The sequence below is a fragment of the Oryctolagus cuniculus genome, chromosome 1 (assembly GCF_051225735.1).
Source record: "Oryctolagus cuniculus isolate XC-2025 breed Fujian yellow rabbit chromosome 1, ASM5122573v1, whole genome shotgun sequence".
Lineage (NCBI taxonomy): Eukaryota > Metazoa > Chordata > Mammalia > Lagomorpha > Leporidae > Oryctolagus > Oryctolagus cuniculus.
This window is the reverse complement of record NC_142867.1, coordinates 203004918-203027258: the sequence shown is the minus strand read 5'-3', so window position 1 is coordinate 203027258 and position 22341 is coordinate 203004918. Positions and strand designations below refer to the sequence as shown.

Sequence of the window (22341 nt, the reverse complement as noted above, 5' to 3'; positions counted from 1 at the left end):
GCACCCCTCCCCCGCCCGCCATCAGCAGGTGCAGCCACCTGGCAGGCAGGAGCTAATGAAATGTTTGCTGGGGAGATTAGCTTGTCAGTGCAGCCAGGATAGATGGCTATTGATCCTCAGCACATCTGTCTTCCCTGCCCCCTCCAAGGCGAGCCATGGGAACAAGGCTTTCTGACCCAGAACTCAGCGGGGGGCTCACACATCGGCTGGTCACCGTGGTCTCTGAGTAGCTGAAGCCACCGGTGCTGCCTTGGATCTTTCAGCTGTGGAATCACGGGAAGATCATGGGAAATGTCAGACATGAGTTCAGACCCTGCCTTCATGGTTTAATGAGCTTGGACTCAGTGAGACTCAATTTTTCTCATCTGTAAAATGGTTCCAATAATGAAAGTGTTTCAAGACTTAAATTAGGAAATGGATAGCAAAGATTTAAGAGCCACTAATGTTGAGGGGAGTGCCTTGTTTTTAAACATGAGGAAATGGGAGCCCTGTGTTTGACACAGCAGGATAAGCTGCCGGCCGTGGCTTCGGCATCCCTTACTGGGACACCAGTCCCTGCTCCGGCAGCTTCACTTCCAATCTAGCTTCCTAAAAGGCACCTGAGAAGGAGCAGGTGATGGCTCAGGTACTTGGGCCCCTGCCCCCTCTGTGGGAGACCTGGGTGGAGTTCCTGCTTCCTGGCTGCAGCCTGGCCAAGCTCTGGCTGTTGAGGCCATGCCTTTGGGGGAGTGAACCAGTGGATGGAGGATCTCTCTTCCTCTGTCTCTCCTTCTGTCTCAGTCGATCTGTGCTTCCAATGAATAAATCTTTTTTAAAAAATGAGAAAATTGGAGGTGGTATTCGGTGCGGTGGTTACGTCACCCCCCAATATCAGGGAGCCTGAGTTCAAGTCCTCGCTCCGCTTCCAGCCCAGCTTCCTGCTAAGGCACATCCTGCGAGGTGGCAGGTGACAGCTCAGGGACTTGGGTCTCTGTCACGCATGCAGGAGACTCAGGTGGAATTCCGGGCTCCCGACTTTGGCCTGGCCCAGCCCCAGCTATTGCTGGTATTTGGGGAGGGAACCAGAGGATGGGAGATCTTCCCCCACTGCACCCCCATTTGCCTGTGTCATTCTGCCTTTTAAATATAGAAAAAGTAAACATAGAAAAAGGCAAAGAGGAATGAGAGAGAGAGAGAACCAAGGCAGAGTCAGAACCCTTGTACTAGTGCAAGCGCTTTCCCACTGCCCACTGCTGGTGCTCCGGGGGAGGGCAGCGAGCACCCTCTTCTAAAGACCTTGGCCTTTGCTCTAAGGGCACTGCTCTGTCACTGATTTAATACAAATATATTTCCAGAAGCTTACAGGAGAATGGAATTAAAAGCTAAGTTTATTTGGTGCAAAGTATTTTGAAACTTTTTTCACAACATGAATTTCTCCATGAACTTTTGGAAAATCCCTCTTAAGAGTTTAGCAAGGGGTGGGGTGCTGTGGTGCAATGGGTTAAAGCCCTGGTCTGCAGTGCTGGCATCCAATATGGATGCTGGTTCAAGTCCAGGCTGCTCTACCTCCAAGCCAGCTCCCTCCTGATGCACCTGTAGAAGCATGGCCCAGTAGGGCAGTGGAAAATGGGCCCAAGTGCTTGGGCCTCTGCACCCACATGGGAGACCCAGAAGAAGCTCCTGGCTCCTGGCTTCAGATAAGCTCTGGCCATTGCAGCCATTTGGGGAGTAAACTGGAGGATGAAAGATCTTTCTTTCTCTCTCTCTCTCTCTCTCTCTCTGACTCTTTCAAATAAATAAAATAAATCCTTTTTTAAAAAGGGTTTAGCAAGATCACTCTGCCCATAAGGTAAGACCAGGCTGTGTCCCAGCTAAGGTGCCGTCTGTGGGAACACAGTCTCATTGTGGATGAAAGTATGAAGGTACTTCAAAACGTTTGTAGAAAATGGAGTCAAAAGAAATTTTTGGTGCAAAAATTTTGAAATCTATGCAAACAAGGGGTCTTCAGGAAGTTTGTGGAAAATGCATACTGTGGGGCAAAAAAACCTATATATACATTTCCATTCCTTTCTGCACCCAAGTGAGTTTAACTTTGAATTCCATTTCCCACAAACCTTTCCCTGCATGTAGGACTTGCAGCCCATTGACTGACTGGCCATGGGAGGTGGGGGTGGGGAGGACTCCCGGGCCACTGCCGTGGGAAGCCCTGGTGTGGCGGCAGCCCCAGGGGAGGGGAACACGCTCGCTGTGACACGATGGGTGTGAGATGCTTGTAGATGAGAAGTCTGGCACGTGGGTTGGTCTGAGGCCAGTGTTCAGGGGTCAGATCTGGAGGAGGAATGCCGCTGAGAAAAGAGGGGCCTGGCCCAGAAAGTCTCCCGGATGAGACGGAAAGCGAAGCTTCTAAAACCAAGCGTGGCGCCAGGAAATCCGAGACGGAAGGAGTTCCCAACTGCAGGAGGGAGTGAGCCACCCACAAGACATTCTACAGAAAGGTCATGCTAAAAAAAAGAGAGACAGACAGAAAGGCCATTTGGATTGGCTAACAAGGAGGTGATTTTTGAACTCTTGGGGCAGTTGAGTAGCTACTGTGATTGGGAGTGGGTGGGAGATGAGACTGCAAAGTGTGTAACGTCCATGTGCAGAATCGCACGTTGACGTGGAGGAGGGGGAAGGGGAGGGGGAAGTGGGGCTGTTTTAGGCTGGGAGTCCCTGGCAAGGGCTGCACTGCTGTGCAGAGGACCCGGGACAGAGAGCAGAGAGAAAAGGGGCGAGAACCCCAAAGAGGCCTGAGCATCAGAGCCCAGATCGGGACTCAGGACCTCTTTACACGTTAGGGGTGCAGACAGGGCGGGCTGGGCCCCAGGGGGAGCAGGAGCTGAGCAGGGCCCCCCTCCCTGCGCGTCTTCATTTTGGCAGGGAGGGGTTGAAGCGGTCCGATGAGACCTTCGGGCAAAGCTTGGCACAGTTCCTGCTCTGGGGCACACAGGAGCTCCCGAGCAGGTGGCGGGAGGCCCAGCTGTGTGCAGGAAAGGAGGAGCTGGATTCAAGTGATGCCAAGGTTTACGGGGGCAGGACTTGAGGCCAATGGCAGCTAGGGGTGATGACTGGCCTGGGAGATGCGGGTGCCACTGAACCCAGATGCACACACAGGAGATGGACGGGAGCCAGCCCAGAAGTCTACTGGAGGTCACCTGCTAGTGCCTGGCCCTGGGACCCTGCCTTTTTCTCAGCCTCAGTTTCCCCATTGAGACCATGAGAAGGTGTCTCCAAGAGTCCCTTAGACATTATAATGGGCAGACATTCCCTAGTGTGCATTCTTCACAACCAAGTGCCACTGGTGAGTGTGTTTTTATCATCAGAGCTGCTGGCAGGAGTGCAGGTGTGTGTATGTGTGTGTGTGTATGTGCGTGTGTGTGTCTGCGCGCAGAAGTGAGCTCAGAAACACTGCACATTGGCTGAACGGGCTGTGAAGGGAAACGGGAAACCGGCTCCCTGTTCATTAATGGCTGCTTTTGAGGATATTAAGTTTGGCTGGGTAGGTGTGTGGCCTTTCTTTCTACTGCCCTTCCAATTAACAGGCACTTTGCTTGGTAAATGTTAATTTAGAGTAATTGGGCATGCAAAGGAGGCGATGGGGGGGGTGAGAACAATGCTGCTGCTGGTAAGTGTTGCTCCTGCAGCCCTGGCCCCATGATTAATGGCCATGGAGTACTGGCTGAAACCCCTGAGGTCAGCAGGGGCTGCGCAGGTTTAACCTCTCAGTGACCAGGACCAGGAGAGGAAAATCCCTGTGGCTCCTATTGGCTTCATGAGCAAGAGCCACTGGGCTGTGTTACTCACCTGTGATTCAGGCTAACGGAACCATCTCCCACCGGGATGTTAGGGAAGTGATGTCCAGAATAGCGACTGGCTCCAGCACAGTGGCGGAGCAGGTAAAGCCTCCGCCTGCAGTGCCAGCATCCCATATGGGTGCCGGTTCGAGTCCCGGCTGCTCCACTTACCACCCAGCTCCCTGCTAATGTGCCTAGGAAAGCAGCAGAAGATGGCCCCTGCCTGGGCCTGGACCCAGGCCCCTGCACCCATGTGAGAGACCAGATGAATCTCCTGACTCCTGGCTTTGGATCAGCCTAGCTCTGGCAGTTGCAGCCATTTGGGGAGTGAACCAGTAGATGGAAGATCTCTTTTCTCTGTCTCTGCTCTCTCTCTCAACTCTGCCTTTCAAATTAACTAATTAAAAAAAAAAGAATGATTGAAACTGTGACTACCCGGTGTATCAGTGCTTTGTTATATTGCTAGGCACCCAGGAGGAGCCACCCAGGAAGGGAGAAGTTTCTTGAGCTCATGGTTTTGAAGGCTTACAGTCCAAGCCTGGGCAGCCCCACCGGTTTAGGTGCCTGCTGAGGCTGGTAGATGGAGAGCCAGGAAGCACAACCCTCTCACAAGACCAGCCTTCTGAGGGCACGCCTCCACTGACACAAACACCGCCCACTGGGCCCGCCTCCCAGATACCCGAATTACATCCAATCTCCACCCACATTAACATTGATCCGTTAACAAGTAACATAAGACTTTTGGGGGTTAAAGGCCTGCATGAGCAGGGGCAGCCAAATTCTGTTCAATCCATAACACTCTGAGATTATCGTCTGGGAAATAAAAACAATTTGCCAGAACCTTCCAACACCCCCACTAAGCCTCCGCTCTCACTCAGTCCCTTAAAGCTCGGTCCACAGGTGAGGTCACTTTGACGGGTCAGCTCGGCTGGGCCACAACCCCAGTTATTCAGATGCGAGTCTGGGTATTGCTGTGAAGGGATTTTGAGGACGGCGTTGGATTCCTTGTGAGTAAGGGAGATTGTCCTAGGTAAACTGGGTGCACCTGATCCAACCATTTGAAAAGCCCTGCGAGCTGAGGCCGCCCAGACAGAGAAGAAATTCTGCCTGTGGACTGTGGCTCCCGGCCCTGTCCTGGAGGCACCACCTGACTTCTCTGAGGGACAGCCCCATGGCTTCTGGGATTCCGATGCACCTGATTGGCCTCCGTGATCGCTGAAGTCAATCCCCGGGATGCGGGCCCCGCAGGCAGAGGCTTAGCCTACGATGCCACAGCGCTGGCCCCAATACGTTTATCTCTCAAAAAGCATCCACTTTCATTTTATTTGAAAGGCAGAGAGACAGAGACAGACAGAGATCTTTCATCCACTGAGTCACTCCCTAAATGCCTGCAACAGCTGGGGCTGGGCCCGGCCCACATCAGAAGTCCAGGATCCAATCCAAGCCTCCCACGTGGGTAGCTGGGACCTGACTACTTGAGCCACCACTGCAGCCTTCCAGGGTGTCGGCAGGAAGGTAAACGTGGAAGTGGAGCACAGGCTCACATCCAGGCCCTCCGGTATGGCATGCGAGCATCCTGGGTGGTGACTTAACTGCAGCACCAAGTGCCTGCTTTTGAACTGGACAAGACTCAGACAAAGGAAAGGAGTTAGGAAGACTGGGGAGAGGCGCATTTGCCAATGCTGTGATGGCCAGGGCTGCCCAGCTAACGGCCCCCAACTGACTTACCCTGCAGCCCTGGCACTGGCCCCCCTTCACCCAGCACACGCTTTTCCCTTTCCCCACCAACTCATGTGCACCCCAGGATTCTCCCTCTTTTGTAAAAGGGGCAGGGTGTTCAGGGGAGATACTGTCCGATCTTTCTCTCACAAGAGCAGTTCAGGTCCTGGGTCCAGTGTGGCCTTGCCTGCAAACAGTAGCTCTTTGGGGCAGGCATTGTGGCTGCAACAGGTTAAGCCGCTACTTACAATACCTGTATCAGAGCCTCTGTCTCTACCTCTTTCCTCTCTGTAACTCTTTCAAATAAATAAAATGAATCTTAAAAAAAAGCGAGACCCCAAAATACAAGGTTTAAACAAGATGGAACTTCATTTCTGTGTCACACAATTAGGCAAGAATAATGGCTCGGTGCATTGTGTCGCTCTGCCGTCCACCCTGCTGCCCTCCTCTGCCCGAGTGAGGCCGGCTCCCCGCCCATCTGCAGTCCAGTCAGCAGGAAGGGGGAGGTGGAGGACGGAAGGCGTGGCCTCGCCCTCTGGGTGTCCCAAGCCGTGTTTTATCCACCCACCGCGCCAAACACACACCCTGAGGTTTCATTTAGAAAGGAAGAGTAGGTTTAAAAGGACAACTCTAAGTCTTTATCTGGGGTGGGACGAAGAGACATTTTCACTTCATATATCCTTTTTGTATCCTTCGAGCCACGTGAATTGAGAAAACATTCAAGTGAATTGAGAAAACATTCAAGTGTGGAAACAAGTTAGGTTGGAAGTTACAGACTGAGCACATGCCTCCAGCCTCCTCCACCCCAAGGACCCACTGGTAGTTGAAAAACAATTTAATTATAGCAGTGTTAGAAAACAGGACAGGGCGCCGGAGACCAGGATAAGTACCTGGCTCCTGCCTTCGGATCAGCGCTGTGCGCTGCGTGCGCAGGCTGCGGCGGCCATTGGACGGTGAACCAACGGCAAAGGAAGACCTTTCTCTCTGTCTCTCTCTCTCTCACTGTCCACTCTGCCTGTCAAAAAACAAAACAAAACAAAACAAAACAAAAAAAAAAAAAAAAGAAAAAAAAAAAGAAAGGCTGAGAAAACCCTGGAAGCAGGAAAGTAGATGGGATTGAATGGGCTGAGAACGACCGGCCACAGGGCACCGTCAGGAAAAGTGAGCAGAGGCCCGCACCCCGAGTGGCTGGACAGCTGGGCCCAGCTGCGCTCCCCCTCCACGCTCATCCCTTGAGGAGCAAATCGCGGTAGACATGTTGTCCGCTGGCTTCCCAGGACCCAAGAATTATTCTCCTGAAAGATGCAGGTGGTCTGTGCAGGAAGGGTACTAACACTTACTTGTTGGAACTCAAGAGAGAAGCGGCACAGGGTTCAGTCTACGCAGACGTCCACAGCAGACATCCCCGGTGGCGAGGTGCAGATTCCTCTGCCCAAGCGGAAGCACAAGTACGACTCCAGCCATTACTCAAGCCTTTCCCTACACCGGAAGCGCGGGCACCCCAGGCTGCTGCTTCAACCCGGAGAGAAGCCTGCTGACAACGTGGCCCTTCCAGGACGCTGGGGCCAGCCCACCCCTCGTGGGAGGAGCCCCTTGGGAAACAGGCCATCCCCAGCAGCATAGTCACCTCCTGCAGCATGGTCCAAGTATACATGACGAAGGCGGCAAACAGCCAGGAGTCACCACAGCTTTGAGGAAAACCAATGCCATGAAAGAGCTGAACAAGGATGAATAAACAAAATGAGTCAAAACGAACCATTCTGGGAACAAAAACACAAGATGCAATAGAGAACGCTAAAGAAGAAAACTCATTAGTATCTTTGGAGAGATTTGAGAGAATGTGAAACATCTGAAATGAGACAGCTGCCATGAAAAGGGAGTCATTGGAGAAGATGTAGTTTCTAGAATGTTTAAATGATGGTCAAAATTTGAAATATCCAGCAAACAGAAGGAATAAGGCAATGGCGAAGACTAATACATCACCAGTTACCTCAATGAAATCTCCTGGAACAGAGACAAAAGCTGGAAAGAAAGAAAGAGAGAAAGAGAGAAAGAGAGAAAGAGAGAAAGAGAGAAAGAGAGAAAGAGAGAAAGAGAGAAAGAAAGAAAGAAAGAAAGAAAGAAAGAAAGAAAGAAAGAAAGAAAGAAAGGGAAAGGAAAGGAAAGGAAGGGAAGGGAAGGGAAGGGAAGGGAAGGGAAGGGAAGGGAAGGGAAGGGAAAGGAAAGGAAAAAGGAAAAAGGAAAAAGGAAAAAGGAAAAAGGAAAAAGGAAAAAGGAAAAAGGAAAAAGGAAAAAGGAAAGGAAAGGAAAGGAAGAAAAGAAAGAAGGAAGGAAGGAAGGAAGGAAAGGAAAGGAAAGGAAGGAAGGAAGGAAGGAAAGAAAGAAAGACAGACAGGCTAGGGACAAAAGAAAGATCGGGAAGACAACCACCATTGACTCAGTTGGAGTTTCAGAAGCTGAGAAAGAAGGGGGAAACTGAAGTCAGGTAGAACACTTTCCTAGGCTGGGGAGAACATCAGTCTTCAGACTGACAGCCAGTGAGGAGCCAGCAGGAGGGAGGGAAGCGAGATCCACACTGTGGCAGAAAGGGCAGACCTCCAGGGACAATGAGAAAAGCATTACAGCTTCCAGAGAAAACCCAAACAGGTCATCTACAAAGGGATGAGAATCTCACACACCGGACTTCCCAACAGAAATGCTTTAAAAATCATGCCTTTAACACTCCAGTAGCGGAAGTGGGTATTTAGCTTAAGGGTTAGGACACCTGCATCCCTTATCTGAGTACCTGTGTTCAATTCCTGGCTCCAGCTTCCTGCCTGTGCTGACCCTGGGAGGCAACAGGTAGATGGTTCAAGTAATTGGGTTCCTGCCACCCACATGGAAGACCTGGGTTGTGGTCCAGGCAAGTCTTCGGCAGTTGGCATTTGGAGAGTGAACCAGCGGATGGGAGCTCTCCCTCTTTTTTTCCCCTCTCTCTCCCTCTCCCTCTGTCTCTCTGAGACTTTGTCATTGCCCTCAAATATATAAAATGTTTAAATGTATTTCAAAAATAAAATAAAATTCCAGTGGAATTTTGGGCCTAAATTAAACTCCTGGTCAAACCAGCAATCAGCAGTGGAGAATTAACATATTATCAGCCATGCAAGGAAGTTTATCATATGTGCGCTCAAATTTTAAAATTGCTCAAGGAAGAACTTGAGCAAAACAAAAGGGATATAAGAATGAGAGTTTTAAAAATGAGACTGAAATAAACAAATAAAAAACAATTGTGGTTGAGTGGAAGCAAAAAGAATGAAATTCAAAGACAAAACTTTGAAGCTTGATAACTGTGTGGCTGGTTAAATACGTGGCATGTTCTTTCCCTATAGGTCTGGTCACACTTGGCCCCACAGCAATTGCTATTTACATAACCCTAATATGGTGAATGCTATTTTTATTGGGTTTGAAATTTTGCAGCAGTTCAAGCCTGGAGGACCTGACTATAGTTCCAGAACAGGAGGTGAATGTTGTAAACCACATGTGTGGGAAGAATGAAGACTGCGTGGACTGACGTGGGAGACAACACACTACGTAACGTTACAAGCTAATGTGGCTGGCACACGTGGGCTTCAAAAGCGCATGGGAAATGGGATTTTCCATTCATATATACATTCCTGTGTATTCATCTGTATCTGGGGAGTGAACCAGCGATGGAAGATTCTCTGTCTCTCCTTCTCTCTGGAACTCTGCTTTTCAAATAAATAAATCTTTGTATGCTTTATATTTATGCGTTTTTTATATGCATAGCTAAACATTGGGGAAGTCTCATTCACTTTTTACTTCCTATACTTGTGTAGCTGCCGAAGATTCATAAGCGTGTAAAACTCACCTAATTAAAGTTTTAAGTGATAGAATATTAGTTTGGGGGCCAGTGCCGCGGCTCACTAGGCTAATCCTCCGCCTGCAGCACCAGCACCCAGGGTTCTAGTCCTGGTTGGGGCGTCAGATTCTGTCCCAGTTGCTCCTCTTCCAGGCCAGCTCTCTGCTGTGGCCAGGGAGTGCAGTGGAGGATGGCCCAAGTGCGTGGGCCCTGCACCCCATGGGACACCAGGAAAAAGCACCTGGCTCCTGACTCCTCTGATCGACGCAGCACACTGGCCATAGCAGCCATTTGGGGAGTGAACCAACGGAAGGAAGACCTTTCTCTCTGTCTCTCGCTCTCACTGTCTAACTGCCTGTCAAAAAAAAAAAAAAAAAAAAAAAAGAATATTAGTTTGAAAATGGACGTAATTTTTAGCTCGCCTAGGGCACTCACTGCTTTTCATAAGACTTGCAGCAAAACAGTTCAACTGAATAGAAAGAGCTACGCTGTGTGGTATCCTCAATCTCCAGCTAGACAGATTGCTCAGTATTCCAAATAGCACGCCCACAGACCAAAACCCAACGAAAGATCAACACTGCCACCTACTGGGGATTTGCAGAAGGCCAGGTCGAGCCGAGAGGCTCCTCTGTTTTTTAAACACTACCTTTTGAGACATGAAGACTCGAAATCGGAGTTAGCTTCCCCGGGAGCACAGACTGTTAGTAAAAAGTAAGAAATCCGGGCCCCACCGCAGAAGCTTGGGAAAACGCAGGCAAGCTTGTTCACCCTACTCCAGAGTCCAGCCGAGGGGACGTGGGTTCTAAATTTCTGACACGGCTGTGCTAGGGCGAAGGCGTGGTGTGTGGGATCCCAGCAGGCAAACGGGAAGGAGTAACAGTGTGATACATTTTGCTCTGCTAGAAAGACGTTTTAGATAAGTCTTTATTTCCAAAATATCATGACATTCTGTACAAATAGAGAATGCACCCTGGTCACTGGACATGCTTAAGCAGACATGGGTGACCCTCTACCCTCGACGTAACAGAAAGGGTGTCGGCGTTTCTGAAGGAAGTTAGACCACAGGCAGGGCCCTGCACGCGTGCAGGCATTGGACAAATACCTGCTGTGCCTACTATGTTAGGCACTGGACCACGCCCCTTGTGGCCTGAGCCACAGATTCCATCACACTGGCTTTTGGAATGGCTCAAACATAGCCAAGGCAGCCAAAAGTCCAAGAGGGATCCGGTGGCTCCTGTATCTGTGAGCCACCCCGCAAAACCCAGGTGCATTTGGCACGCACTGGATTTCCCTTTCACATCTCTTCTTGTTTAGGACACATACCTTAAAAACAGGCCCGGCAACCTCATGAACCAATATTTTGCTCCTTTTTCTTTTTTTTTATTTGGAAGGCAGAATTACAGAAGGGTAGAGGCAAGGGTGGCGTGTCTTCCATCCGCTGGTTCACTCCCCACATGGCCGAAATGCTGGAGCTGGGCCAGTCTGAAGCCAGGAGCCAGGAGCCAGGAGCCAGGAGCTTCTTCCAGGTTTCCCATGTGGGTGCAGGGGCTCAAAAACTTGGGCCATCTTCTACTGCTTTCCCAGGCCACAGCAGAGAGCTGGATTGGAAGTATAGCAGCCGGGACTCAAACTGGAGCCCATATGTGATGCTGGCACTGCAGGCAATGGCTTCACCTGCTACACCACAGAGCCGGGCCCTACAGTCACAAAATATTAGAGCTGCAAAGACTTCCGGAATGGTCTGGTTCACTAAGCTCAAGAGCTGGGCTGAGGTCTAGAATGCTATAAAGAATAATTCTGGTTGTTTAATTTAGGAGGATAATACAATAAAAGAAATATAAAGAGGCGAGTAATAGGTAGAAGATCTGTGATACAGGCAATGCTTGATAAATTTTTACTGAGAATATAAAAATATAACTTCAAATTGCTTAAACCAAAAAGTCCCAAGCTTCAATCTTACTCCAAGGTGCTGGGTTCTGATGGAGAGCCCATTTTCAAAAATACATCATGTATGAAAAACAACACAAACGAATACTAATGGAAGTAGCTGATGGGATTTATAAGCAGGATAGCCATCAGGAGGCCAGAGATTGGAGCAGCAGCAAGGAAGGACAGAAACACCCATGATGGGGTCCCACTACTGTCACCAAAAACAGTGGCGGGAGACAGGGCAGCCGGGGTCAGGATCGCCTTTATAAGCAGCTTGCAGGCTCTGCGTTCAGGAAGCCTCGACGCGAAGGGCTCTGCTTCCATGCAGTAAACCATCTCCATGGCCGCATTCTGGCAGATCAGCTCGTAGTCAGTTAGGAAACCTTCATTCAACAAGCTCCACCTGGGGCACCCTGTAAGCCAAGTCCTGGATGAGGCAAGAGGGTCACAAAACATGAATCAGGCACGACGCCTGTTCTTTAGGTGGGCAGATCGAGCTGCAAGAGCAGACCTTCACACTATGCAAGGACACGACATTGACACAAGGTCTTGGAGGGAAGCGTGCATGCGATATGATGTGACATCAGCAGTGGAGTATGATGGGAGAGCCTTTCGGAGAAGCCCCACTGAGATGTGTCATCCGTAGAGCACCCCAAACATGCCAGACTCCCTGCACCCAAGGGAGCAGCAGAGTTAGCATCCAGGTAATCACAGGACCCGTGTTACTGATTCTTAGGCGCTTGGAAAGGGAAAGGTGTCTGTGTGTGTGTGTGTGTGTGTGTGTGTGTGTCCTAACAGTTCCTATGGGATATAAAATTGGGATACAATGCGCTAAGATATTGCACAATGCTATCTGGAAATAACACAGAGGATCAATGATCTGCCAAGAGGCAGGATGAAGAACAATGGTGGAAGAAATCCTTAGAGCCAATTCTTGGGGCTGGCTGAAGCTCACAGAGCATGTGAGAGGGGAACGTCTGGCTGCAGTGGAGTGTGGCAGCTGAGGGCCTGCACGGAGCAGCCGAGCAGGGTGCCTGGGGAACAGGAAGAGACTGAAGTGTATCAGTACACCCAGACTTTTGTCACACCCCATTGCCCTCTGCTTTGCTCCCACTCAATACCCCCAAAGAAAATCCTTTACCATCCATTGTCTGGTCTGCTGACCCAACAGACGTTGTCCCAAGCCTTTGTATGTTTCTCCAAAACCGTTAAATTTTTTCTCTCAAAATCATTTACTGATGGAAGGAGGGGAGAGAGGGGTGTTGAGGCGCAGCGGGATAAGCCACCTCTGGGGATGCCTGCATCCCATATAGGAGTGCTGGTTCTTGTCGCAGCTTTTGGCTTCCAATCCAGATTCCTGTTAATGTGCACCATGGGTTCAGTTCTGGGCTTCTGACTTTGTCCTGGCCCAGCTCTGGCTGGTCTGGACATTGTGGGAGTGAACCACTGGATAGAAAATCGATTCTTAGCCGGCGCCATGGCTCACTAGGCTAATCCTCCACCTGCGGCACCGGTACCCCGTTCTGTCCCGGTTGCCCCTCTTCCAGGCCAGCTCTCTGCTGTGGCCTGGGAGTGCAGTGGAGGATGGCCCAAGTCCTTGGGCCCTGCACCCTATGGGAGACCAGGATAAGTACCTGGCTCCTGCCTTCAGATGGGTGCAGTGCGCCAGCCATAGAGGTCATTTGGGGAGTGAACCAACGGAAGGAAAACCTTTCTCTCTCTCTCTCTAACTCTGCCTGTCAAAAAAAAAAAAAAAAAAAAAAAAAAAAAAAAAAAAAAAAGAAAGAAATAAAATAAAATCCATTCTCTTTCAAATAAATAGAGAATTCTTTAAATACATAACTTACTATTCCCCTCCTCACCGATAGAAAGGAGGCATCTAAGTAAGCTTCTGATCACGTGAGGCTGCTGAGTAACCCGTCATTGCTTCTGTACATGCAGCACATTTGTCTTTTTTCTCCATTCAGTCTCTTTGTCGTATTATTCCAGCAAACCTCCCTTTGCCCCTACAATGGTTTTGAGGTTCATCCATGCTGCAACATGGCCCAGGAGTCTGTAAGCCATGGTATAAGTGCACCACTCTAAAAACAATCAATTCAACAATCGATGCACAGATTGCTTTAATTTTTGGCTATCACAAATAATGGTGTTATGAAAATTCATATCCAAGTCTTTGTATGAAAGTATATTTTTATTTTTCTTAGATTAGGGTTGCCAAATTTAGCAAATCAAATACTGGATACTCAAATTTAAGTAACAGATAATTTTTTTAGTATAAATATGTTGCGATATGTTGGGACATACTTGCACTAAAAAGTTATTTGTTATCTGACATTCAAATTTAGCCAGGCAATCTGGTTAACTCTATTGTTTGCCTAGAAATGAAGTTGCTGGATCATAAAACGGGCTTATATTTAATTTTTTAAATACTTATTTTTTTGAAAGTCAGAGTTAGAGAGAGAGGGCAATCACTCCCTCAACAGCCATAACAGCTGGGGCTGGGCCAGGCCGAAGGCAGGAGCCAAAAGCTTGAGCTGGCTTTCTCACATGGGTGCAGGGGCCCAAATACTTGGCCCATCTTCCAGTGCTTTCCCAGACACAGCAGTGGGAGCTAGATCAGAAGTAGAGCAGCCAAGACTTGAACAAGTGCCCATATGGGATTCTGGCATTACAGGTAGTGGCTTTACCCACCATGCCACAATGCTGACCCCTATATTTAACTTTTTAAGAAAGGGCCAATTTGTTTTCCAAAGGAGTTATACTATTTAGTATTCCAGCAATGTGTGAGGATGCATTTTTTTGCTTACCCTCGTGAACACTTATTTTATTTGCTTGAAAGGCAGAAAGAAGAGAGAGAGAGAGAGAGAGAGAGATCTGATCTGCTGGTTCACTCCACCAAACGTATTGGGCCAGGCTGGGGCCAGGAGCCATGAACTCCATCCAGATCTCCCATCTGGGTGGCAGAGGAGAGGCCCAAGTTCTTGAGCCAACACTTGCTGCCTCCCAGGTGCACAACAGCAGGAAGCTGGATCAGAGCACAAGTGGGTGGGACTTGATCCTAAGGACTCTAATATGGGACATGGACATCTGAAGTGGTGGCTTAACTCTACTGTACCACAATGTCCACCCTAGTCTGGGTTTGATTACAATTAATTCTAGTGGATGTGGTTTCCCATCACAGTTTTAACTTCAATAGTCTTAAGGCATTATTTTCACTAGGCATTCACGTATCTTCTTGGGGAAATGTCTATCAAAATTTTTAACCATTTTTTAAATATTGGATTGTCTTCCCATCTCTTTCTCCATCAAATTAATTCACTTGGTCATATATGTTAGGATTTCTGGACTCCAGTTCCACTGCTCTGTGTGCCCATCCTTATGCCAATAAACAGGGCTGATTACTATGACTTCACAGTTCTTTTTCAAAACTATTTTGACTATTTTAGATACTTTGAATTTCCATATAATTTTTAGGTTCAGTTTGCCAATAAAGCAGTGTCCTGCTGGAATACTAATGGAGATTGAGCTGGATCTTTATAGAGCAATTTGGGAGAACTGCCATCGAAACAGTGTTGAATCCCCTAACCCGCGGACATGGAAGGTGTCTGCATTCGTTTAGATCCTCTTTCACGTCAATGATAATTTTTAGTTTTTCAGTGAAAATATATTCTTGTATTATTTTTGATGTCATTCTGAGTGGAGTTTTTAGTTTTGGAGATTTTGTTCACTGAACCAGTATCACTTCATTTTTTCTTTTCAGTATTAATACTGTATCTTCCAACCTTGCTTAATTTATATATTTTTTAAAGGACTTCTTAGAATCTTACAGGGTCACACTATTTGTGAGACAGTCTTACTTTTTTCCAATTGAAATGGGTGGGAGAGGGCTAGAAAGAATCTCTCCCATGTTACAAAGAAATGGTGAGCGTGGACATCCCTGATTTGCCCTGGATTTAAGAGAAAGGGGTTCTTCCAGCAGCATGTCATCTGGGGGCCTTCCTCCCTTCTTTCCTCCCTCCCTTTCTTCTCTTCTATTTAGATGTTTTTATTTACTTCTAAGTTACAGAGAGAGAGACTGAGGGAGAGATCTTCCATCTGCTTTTCACTCCCTAGATGGCCACAACAGCCAGGGCTGGGCCAGGCAGAAGCCAGGAGCCAGGAGCTTCATCCAGGTTTCCCATGTGGGTGCAGGAGCCCAAGCACTGGACCATCTTCTGCTGCTTTCTCAGGAGCATTAGTAGGGAACTCAACTGGAAGTGGAGCAACCGGGACTTGGGTGGGTGCCCATATGGGATGGTGCCACAGCACTGTAGGTTTTTCAGATGCCCTTCATTAGATTGAGAAATTGATTTCTATCCCCAGTTTGCTTTCATCATGAATGAGCACTGAATTCTGTCCAATACTTCTTCTATTTAGTTGATCATATGGGTCTCACTGTTCCTTCTGTTAAGATGTATGATATATTACTTGAATTTTGGATGTTAACAGAACTTGTAACCCCAGGGCACACTGCATTTGGTCCCAGTGTATAAATCTTGGCCTTTGTTGCTGCATTCCATTTACTAAGAGTCTGTTTTAAGGACTTTTGCATCTACAAAGGGTCTTTAAAGGAGTCCATAGAAAATGCATATTATGAAGAAACTATAAAGATTTTGAAAATATCTTACACCAAAATAATTTTTAATTCCATTTTCACACATGCTGCTTTTGTAACGTCATGCACTTTAAATAGCTTCCTATACTTATCTAAAACTATAAATTTCCCTCTCAGCACTGCTTTAACTGCACGATGTAATTTGTCAACGCTGTGCTTTCGCTTGCATGCAGTTTTCTAATTTCCCTGTGGTATCTGTAATACATAGGTTATTTCCAAATATTTGGGGATTTGCAAAATTTCTCTGTTGACTTCTATTTGATTTCAACATGACTGAAGAACATTCTTTGATTTCAATCCTTTTAAATTCATAGAGATTTGTTTTACGGCATAGCAGATGGTCTTCCTTGGAGAACGTTCCATGTGCTCTTGAAAAGAATGTGTGTACGGCTGCTGGTGCTCTATAAATGTCAGGACAAGCTGGCTGATAGCATTAGGTCTTTTCTATGCTTGGTGATTCCTGTCAAGTCGTTCTATCAGTGATTCAGAATGGGCTATCAAGCTCTCCAAATATTATTTGTCAATTTCTGTTTTGTATTTTCGTCACGTATTTTAGAGCTGTTGAGTGTGTACACTTCCAGTTGCTACAGCCCCCGGATACACAGGCCCTTTTATCATGTGAAATGTCCTTGTCAACTCCTGGTAGTATTTCTTGTCTCAAAGCCACTTTTATATTAACATAACCACTCCAGCTGTCTTATGGCTACTGTTCGCCTGGTATACACTCTGCCATACTCTCAAACTATTTGTGTCTGAAGCATGCCTCTGCCAATACCAGAGTTGATTCTTGCTTTTTCATTCATCCTGACAAGTTTTATCTTTTGATTCAAGCGTTTAGTCCATTGAGATTAAATGAAATCGCTATGGTGTACTTGTGACTGCCATTTTGCTATTTGGTCTCCAAGTATCTCATATTTTTTTCCTTCTCTGTCCCTCTCCTCCTCCCATTTAAGTATTTTTTAGTGTACCAATATAATTTCTCTGTTATTGTTGGTATTTTTGAGTGGTGTTTTAGCAGTTGCAGTAAGAGCTACCACATGCATCCCAATCTATCACAAGAAGACTAATGTGATTCCTGTTGCTGCAATATGGTTCCATTTCCTACCTCTCCTTTGTGATAGGAGACTGTATCTATGTTATAAACCCAACAACAGGGTGTTACAATGATTGCTTTAAACAACCCATGCCACTTTTAAAAACAGAAACCATACAATTATTATCATGGTAGGCAAGTGTAACTCCTCATCCTCTGGTTATTTCAATGAACATTCATCTTAGTACTGCAGTGAAAGAACTTAGCAGATGAAATCGAGGTTTCAAAATAGGGAGATTGTCCTAGATCATCCAGAAGGGGCCAGGGTAATCACATGAGCCCTAAAAGATAGAATGACCAGAGATGTGGTAGAAGAACACAGGAGAGGAGAGGTGAGGCAGAAGTGGAGATCAGAGATGAAATGTGAGACGCACACAATCTGTTGTCGCTGGCTTTCATCATGGAGGAGCCAAAGAATGTGAATGGCTTTTAGACACAGGGAATGAGCCCGTATCGACCATCAACAAGGAAACAGGACCTCAGTCCTACAACCACAGGGAACTGAGTTCTCACAATTGGAATGAGCTTGGAAGCTGGTTTTTCCATAGCTTTCAGAGAAGAACACAGCCACTAGCAATCGGGGAAAAAAAGTAATTTATTTGCATTGCTTGCATTTTTCTACTGTAGTGTTAGGACTCAACATACGCGTCACTCTTCTATTTTCTATTTACAGTTCGTCTGGAAATCTGCTACAAATACAATATACAATTTTTAAAAAACTTATGGGGAAATGTAGTTTATGTTTTCTCTCCTCTTTACAGGCTTCTCAAAATCATTCAATTAAATGAAAACTTATATGGACATTTTCTGTACATATCTGAAAGGGTAGAGATTACACTGATAAAGCCAAAAAGAATTTTGCACAAATACAATAAAATACAGAAAACAAAGAACAGATGATGTCATTTGGGGGTACAATTATAAACTATACAGTACCATTTGAGTAATTTAACAACATAATACCCATAACTTTATAGAAATAAAACTGCAAACCTGGAGAATGCTCTGACAAATATTAAACATTATATACACAATGAGGTAAATGTACCTTGGTCTCTTAAGAGGTAATTTAAGTTTAAAGCAATTGACATTTTGAAGCATCTCCTTGACATATAAAGAAATATCAAATACCCCATTCCATTGGCACAATGTGAACAAGGGATATCAAAACATGGTTCATGATATTCAATTCACAAATATTGTTTAAAAATAAAAACAACCTCACTGAAGTTCTTTTGAAGTTTTAAGAAACAGGCTGAATGTTATTAGCCATATTTTAAAAAGTTTGCATTTGCAAGTAAGATTGCATAATGGGATTGAGAAGTTTCATGTACTGACAATCCTCATGACGACCTAGAAGTCCAGCATTCCTAGAGAGGGCCCGTGGGATTCCCGCATTCCAAAGCAGACACAAGAAACTGCAGGACACATCCAGAGCTATTCTTTAGGATCTCAAGATACTCAAATTGGCATTTTCTGCTCAGCTGTAACAAAGACATTATTTGGAATCTCCATCTCTTGGAGCTAGAACATTGACATGATCAAGAAACGAAAAAAGTTGACTTACAGTCATTCCTTCAGTGCAAGGACAAACATAAGCCTTTGACAGGACATGTCTGATGGGATGCTGGTTCTGCTGTTGTGTTTTAAGTAGCACTTTAGCATCTTGTTTTACAAAACTGTCTACATCTGACAGTTGGCAGACAGAGGGGAAAAAAGGAATTTGTGCATGGACTTCAATAAGAACTGAACTTGAGTTCGTGATGGCCATGGCACTGTACTCTGACTCAAGGCACTTCTTGAGCACTATCATTACAGCAGAATTCAGGCCTTCACCTTGTCCTGTAAGGAACACAAAGGGCCAGTGCTTTTGGTACAACTCCCTTTGCCACCATATACCACGCCACTTCTCATCCACGGCTAAAGTCAAAGCAGGACAACAGCAGGAGCATCCCAACCCTCATCTACTCAATCTCAAAACTTGGAGGCCCTTCCCTTGCGACATCCAGCAACTGAAGGAAACTGAAGTATATCTGACAATTTCAATCAACCATTGTATTCCAGGTCTCAAAAGCAGCGAGCTCTCCAGTCAAAAGGCAGGGGAGGGTGGCACTGGTCTCTGACAGAGAGACCAGCAGGAAGGCAAGCAGACTGGGAGAAACAGAGCTCACACTTTGAAGGAAGAACTCGAGAAGCCAATGCCCCACTGACCTGGGACACTGACAGAATCAATGTGGACAGGTTATTTGTGAAGCTGGATCTTAGAAGGAGAGCATCTTAGGACAGGCAATGAAAACAAAGATCTGTGTTTCTACATGACAAAACCATTATTCTAGTCAAATGTATCTACAGTTATGGCCACAGCAATCATCCATCTCATCTTTTAAGTTACTTTCATTTTCTGTATTAGCCAAATGGGGTTTATCAAACCATCCCTAGCCAAAAAAAAAAAAAAAAAAGAATTAGCTGCAATAATCTGTAAACTCATTTTAGAACTAAATTCCAACTTAAAAAAAAAAAATTCCCTGATTCATCAGAAGTACATTTTATCCACTTAAGCAAAAATAGTATCCTGTAACTCAATATTTGATTTAATAAAGAATATCTTCAGCAAAAGCTGATTATTGTCTATGAAAGTAAGAAATCATGCAATAAACTTTAATCAGATAACTTTTGGTATGTTCTTAAAATGATATATAAAAATAGTTTTACTGATAAAATGCATTGGTCCCCTGGATTTCATAAAGCAGATCTGGCAGGCTTAGAAATGGCCAAAGAAAAAAAAGTACCTGATTACAAAATTAGAGATTATTAAACAAGTAACAGAACACAATTAGAAAAACAAACCTCCCAAACTTACTCATTTGTTTCAACAAAATGGTAGCTACAGAAAAAAACCTCAAATTTGTAGTTGAAATATTAACTCTAAGCACATTTTCCCATGTTTTTAAACACATTAAATTGACACTAAATTCCTATGTGATATGTCACTCATTCTAAAATTACTTTGGCTTTAAGATCCAATAGTCTTTTAAATTCATTGTAAGAGATAAGACATTATCAGAACACAACTTATTCAGCATAAATGGCCACCCTCTCTTCAGACCAAACCTGTAGGGTTATTCTGCCCCTTCCATGGGGACTGGCAGCACTACAGAGTCAGTCTGGCCTCACAGCTGCCATAGCTTCTCTCTCCTTCAGAATAAGATCACAGTGATAAAAAGGACTAGGACAACTGTAAAAGCCCTGCAAGAACTTTACAGCACTGGGAGTAAAATCCAGTTATTAGAAACTAGTTTCAACTTGACGTGAGAAGACCATGACAAGTCTGCTTTAACCATATAATCTGACCAAAACTAGTTGTAAATGGAGAATCTAAATTCAGAATGTTCTTTAGCTAACACCTCTCCCCAGCCTCACGGGTGCACTGAATTCATGACATAACCATGCGAGTGACAAAACTGCAGAATCTGCACACAGAAGGAAAGACCGAACGAAAGCTGCCTTCCTTGAAGTTTACTGAGACCTCAAAACTACACTACCTTTAACCTCAGTCATAGAGAAACCCCCAAACATTACTCCTACAAGACAAGCGTGACTCTCACACACCCTGCTGCCTAGTCACATTAACTACCTTTGCCTTCCTAATAAAAGGCCTATTATTTAGCATTGACCATACCCTAATTTTAAATGTAATCCATTTCTTAAAAAAATAACACTGTCTTTGATCAGATAAAGAAAATGGCTTACAGAATACCACACAACTTTTCACAAGCAGCTAGACAAACTTTCCCTTTTAGAAAAATTAGTCTGTACGCTACAAACTTTAAGTTATTAAAGTACTATATGCATCTAGAGTGCCACTTGAATTTCTTAAAGTATATTTAGACAACACAATTAAAATGCAAATGCATGATATGAGAATATTCAACCACAACCATGATAGCAATTTGCTAATTTACTGCCACTTCATTCCTTTAGTGGTTTAAGCACATTTTTGTAGGAGAAAGGCATTTCCAAAATGAATACCGAATGACTTACCACAAAAATAATTTCAGAAACAAACAAAAAAGGTTTGGGTCACCTAGATAAGTAAACTTTTTGAATCTGAACACTCCAGGTTCCAACACATGTAAGGAATTCTACTCATTTCCATTAGAAAGACACAGAAGTGGCACTTACTGGTATAGTACAATCCCAGTGTGAAGGCATGTAATGTTCTGAAAACGTGAAAGAACAATAATAGTATACAAAATACAGTTGCATAAATTATGTTCCTCACTACTATATGAGGTCATTTTTAGACTCAAGATAAGAGTTGTAAAGTATTAGCTTTAAGATCCTGAAAAAGCACAGAGCAGTACATTCAAAGTCTGAATTAAGGAAACTCTTTAGTGGTTCAGAATCCGCTGAGAATGTACTAACCAGGAGTAAATCGCGTTCTTTAGTGAGAAATGTCTTCCGGAACTCGGGAACCCAGCTCCTTTACCCTTAAAGATGACCTTCAGCGCAGCAGAGTTACCTAAATTTAAGACCAGCAATCATCTTTTAAAAAACCAGTTTTGTTAATAAAAAATAAAGGTAGACTACACAACACTTTGTAACGTCCTGGCAGAGAAGCGCTCATAGTGCACAGAAAGGACCCACGTGGCTGTTTCCTGGGACGCTTTGCATGGACCTTACTGTCCTGTGGCAAAAGGAAGCGATGTCCTTCTGTTCCCTCTCAGTGAGGTAGAACAAATGACCTCCCAAACTGAAACCCAGGAGCAGAGCCGAAGAAAAAGTAGAGTTCAGGCAAAGCTGTAGAATTACATTTTGATGCCTTCCTGCTGACTGAGCTGTGACAATGTTTTCTTAATCCGCAAAGCTGTGAGCCGAGCTGCTCCATTGGCATACCAACATTCTCTCATAATTTTAGCCATTACTCGCAAGGCCTACAAGAAAATACAGAAAGAAAAAAAAAAAGAAGTTGAAGCATGCCCCACTTTCCATTGATTTGGGTAAGAATCTTTTCCTGTAAATTTTCATTTAAAATGACATATATACAGGTTTGTTTTTTTTTTTAAATGTAAGTGTTATCTGTAATTGCCAATCACTAGAAATGACTTAAATTTTGGTTGATGGCATACTGTTGTCAGCCACTGTTGTCAGAACCAGATGGACAGGTGTGACGTACCTAGCAGACCTGAAAAAGCTGAATCCTTAACCAGAGCTGGGCAAGGCCATGCAGGAGCTTAACTCACATTGATCCTAGCCCCAAAGCGAGACAGTAACT

At 45.4% G+C, this 22341-nt stretch overlaps 1 protein-coding gene across 3 annotated transcripts in view; it reads right to left on the bottom strand.

Annotated features, from left to right (window-relative positions):
- Positions 1-17643: 17643 nt before the first annotated feature.
- The window catches only part of TGFBR1 (transforming growth factor beta receptor 1), a 73213-nt gene continuing 68515 nt past the window's right edge, over positions 17644-22341 (bottom strand). For all 3 annotated transcript variants that reach the window (XM_051843628.3, XM_051843640.3, XM_051843634.3), the window contains one exon: positions 17644-22000. In XM_051843628.3, the coding sequence (XP_051699588.1) occupies positions 21875-22000 (126 nt within the window). In that variant the 3' untranslated portion in view covers positions 17644-21874. The remainder of the gene's footprint in view (positions 22001-22341) is intronic.